The following is a 4036-nucleotide window of genomic DNA, read 5'->3' as shown; positions in this document are numbered from 1 at the left end:
TCCACCGGGTAGGACACACCCACAGATCAGTCACTCATTCATCTCGTACATATTCTCAACGCGAGAATTGATTGTAATTTCAACAAATAAATAAAAAAAAAAAAATCTCGTACATACGCACCAGCGTAACTGCCTTCGTTATAAGTTGTTGGAATAAACGGTGAAATATAACTTACTATACTGTGTCATATTCATTTAACCACCTCTTATCTTAACCGAAACAGGGGAACGACTACTTCGCGGCGTCGATTCACCGAATCGTAGCGAGAATTTACGCCTCTCGCTACTGCGACTGCGTATCTCCGCGAACGGTCGTAACACATTGATCGACAGAAGTACTAAACTCTAATAACATAAATTTATATATTTTCTATTTCCCAGCCACCAGTTTTATAGATTTTTCTATCTTCTGTACTACTTTTATCCCTTTTATTTTTTCTTACATGAGATTATTGTAAATTTAATATCATTTGTTCGCAATATTTGTTATTTATCTTTCATTGAATTTGAAATTTCGCGCTTCAATGTTGTGTGTTGTTCGACGTTTTATCGAACGATGTTTATCGAATTAGTTTATGAATACATACATAATCATTAAAGAATCTATAAACCTTACTAGTTTGTTTTTACTAAGTTTTGTTACAGAAAACATGTTCTCATAAATTTTCAACTTTAATTTATGGAAATTTATTAACCTTAAACTATAAAATCATTCAATGAGTCTTTCCGGATGTTTTTATGTAGTCATAATTTCACATATCAGCACAGCTCCACCAATAGGATAAGAGTTACGTGGAAGCAACAGGGGGGAAGAAGAACATATAGAGATCTAAAGGTTATTTTTGTCTCATTCAAGTTTCTGTTAACCGGCTTGGAAATTTCCTGTGCTTGTTTCGACTTTGAAGTCTTAAAAAAAAAATTGTAAGTAAATAGTATATATATAGTATATATATCCTGAGTCAAAGTTTCTCTTTATAAATAATAAACCGTTTAAAAACTATATTTTGTATGTTTTTTCCTTATTCATAATTAAATAATAAATATGAAATACTTCTACAGAAAGCCGACATCCTTCAAATAACCGAACAGCAGATGATTTAAAAATTAGTAGTTGAAAGAAATAAATGTTATTACATGTTCATAATTGATCGATAAATTTAAATATACAATTAGAAAATGTTTCTTCTTTATTGAAAACTAAATAATACAGATAAGATACAAGATACTTGTACGAAAAGTCGGCGCGTCGTTCAATTAACGGAACAGCAGAGGATTTGAAAATTAGTAGTTGAAAGAAATAAATGTTATCATATGTTCATAATTGATCGATAAATTTAAGTATGCAATTAGAAAATGTTTCTTATGTTTGGAAGAATATATAATCACTGCTGAATGTTTTGTAGTTACGAAAGTTGCATACAAACATACATTGTACATACGACTAGTAATGGTACTAAATTACTGTTAGAGGGTCTTGGGTGTATAGAACCATATGGTTAAATTAATACTAGAGATAACGAATCGCGCGAATGTAATTAATATTTTGAAATGCGTTGTTTGCATTAATTGATAGTTTTCTTATAAACTTTTTTATAAACAATTTCATTGCTATAGAAAAAAGATATGCTGCCGGTAATATGTCTATCCTACTTAAATAGAAAGTGCAATATTTTGTTATAATATTTGGCGCAAGTTTATACATTATTACATCCAAAAATAATATTCTTTTTATATCTAAGCTATATTAAAATATAAAAATACAAATAGCTATGCGAGTAGTTAGTAGTTGATGCTTTTTACTTAAATTGTCTTATACTTCATAATTTGTAATAATATAATTCTTGTCATCAATGATTCTTCGTTTTTACTTTGTATATATTATACTTCCAGGAAGATGCCGCTCTATAAATTGACTTACTTCCCAGTTACGGCATTGGCAGAACCAATCCGTTCTTCTTCAGCTATGCTAGTATTCCATTTGAAGATGAACGTATCAAAAAGGACGTCTGGCCAGAAATAAAGCCCTGTAAGCTTAAAATTTAAAGAAGTTCTGTTTCTTAAATCTCATCTTTCCTAATTTAACTAAAGTAGCTAAATAAAGTAGAACACAATTATGCAGAGTATAACAGAGATTATTGTTTACTCTCCATTGCTCTATAAGATATGTGGGAGAACAATAGGTATTGTTAAGGAGACAATGCCCTTTGTTTGCTGATAAATTATCAATAAATTTAATTATATCTTTCCAAAACAGATAACAGGAAGCTAGATATTTAAGAAGCATCATAATCTGTTTGTTCGATAGAATCTTTGATTCTATTAGTTGTATGTTTTTAGTGACGCCTTATGGCCTGCTTCCTATGCTCGTAGCTGATAGAAGGAAGGTAGCTCAGTCTACAGCTATTTGCCGTTACTTAGCCAAACAATATGACTTAACTGGAAAGACTGACTGGGCAAATCTTCATATTGATGCCACTGTTGATACTATTCATGATATTCGTCATAGTGAGTATCCAGTGCTGTTTTGCATAAATCTTATGAGAATCTTGATAACAGATAGTACATATCTGTTCAGGTATTTATTAGTTGAAATCCGATTTAATATTTGATTTAATCGAACGATACACGTATGTCAACAATACAAGACAAAGGATTAAAAAGGATTGTAATTCTATCTTCAGTATTTAACTGAAAACAAATTTTCAGAAATTGCCGCCTTCCACTATGAGGAGGACGAGAAGGTCAAAGCTGCAAAACGCAAGGCTGCTGAAGAGACGCTGCCGTTCATTTTAGAACGTTTGGACCAGCAAGTGAAGGAAAATGACGGCTACTTCTACGATGGTACTCTCTCTTGGGCTGATTTAACATTCGTTGCTCTGCTCGATTATTTGAACTTTATGTACAAGTCTGATCTGATCGAGAATTACGAGAATCTGAAGCTGCTGGAGAAAAAGGTCCTCCTTCTACCCAAGATCAAAAACTGGATTGAGAGACGCCCAATTAGCGAATTCTAATCTTCACGATTGCTTATGGTTTTATAAGCGTTTAAAGATTGCTGTTGTCACGGTGGTCGTGAGAACGCAACGAAAGGATGGTTATGCCTCACATACCTTGGTCAGCAAAATGATGGCTAAGCAGTAATAGAAACCCTGTGCGACCGGCATCCAGCGATAGCCCCTCCACAGGAGCCGGGTCCTTGATATAAAAAAGTACCTCTCGAGTCGTTGTAAGAACATTCTTTTCTGTGCTGTTTGACCATTCTGTATTGTTACTCTGTCAGTGTTCAATAAATTTTCTAATAACAATCAAAATTTAAGTACGAATTTCTCACCTTGCGTGCGGAACGTGAAATTACCCCGAATCGACGTGACAAAATTGGCGATCCTGCCAGGATCCATTCATCGCATCAAGAGGAAACTTCAACGGGAACTCTACGGATTCTACAGCGAAGGACCACGGTCACCTCCTTGATCAAAAGAAGGATCTGCAAAGAATCTCGGTAAGCTGGCTTTCGTACATTATCGAAACCGTAAGCCTGAAATACGTTCTGAAGATAGTGACTCTTCTTCCGCCGAAAGTGTCATATTTCTCAGCATGAACCCAACTGACAAGAGTACCGCTAAACAAAACGAACTAATCGCTACCCTGATTGAACAATTTGAAAGCCTAACTCACGAGTTTAGAAGCTTTAGAAACAGCACCGATCAAAACATTAAAAACATAAAAGAATTTGCGGAAACTAGCGATAGAAATCGCTCTAAAGAAATACGCGATCTTGCAAAAACCATGGAAATAAAATACGACACCGAGACTGACCAGTCGCAAATAAACGCCCATTTAGAAACCGCTGCTGATAACGTAACGGATGACGAAACTGACGGACCGAACACGTCACAAAGACCACGAGCCGCATCTAGCCGCGCCGCGATTAAACCAATAAACAACTACAACGAAGATCGAGGGCTCGAGGCAGATAAGGCCATACGAACTGTCGAGACACTACGTGGTCAAGATGACGTAGGCGTTGAAGATTTCA

The 4036-nt window shown here is 35.0% G+C and overlaps 1 protein-coding gene across 1 annotated transcript; it reads left to right on the top strand.

Moving 5' to 3' along the window:
• Positions 1 to 601: 601 nt before the first annotated feature.
• On the top strand, positions 602 to 3267 carry LOC143304364 (glutathione S-transferase-like). Its single transcript, XM_076626822.1, has 4 exons — positions 602 to 921; positions 1891 to 2026; positions 2338 to 2505; positions 2707 to 3267. The coding sequence occupies exons 3-4, from the start codon at positions 2361 to 2363 to the stop codon at positions 3012 to 3014; spliced, it is 453 nt and encodes a 150-aa protein (XP_076482937.1). The 5' UTR covers positions 602 to 921; positions 1891 to 2026; positions 2338 to 2360; the 3' UTR covers positions 3015 to 3267.
• The last annotated feature ends 769 nt before the right edge of the window (positions 3268 to 4036 follow it).

This window comes from Bombus vancouverensis, unplaced genomic scaffold, assembly GCF_051014615.1.
Source record: "Bombus vancouverensis nearcticus unplaced genomic scaffold, iyBomVanc1_principal scaffold0031, whole genome shotgun sequence".
Lineage (NCBI taxonomy): Eukaryota > Metazoa > Arthropoda > Insecta > Hymenoptera > Apidae > Bombus > Bombus vancouverensis.
This window is presented reverse-complemented; position numbering and strand designations above follow the sequence as displayed.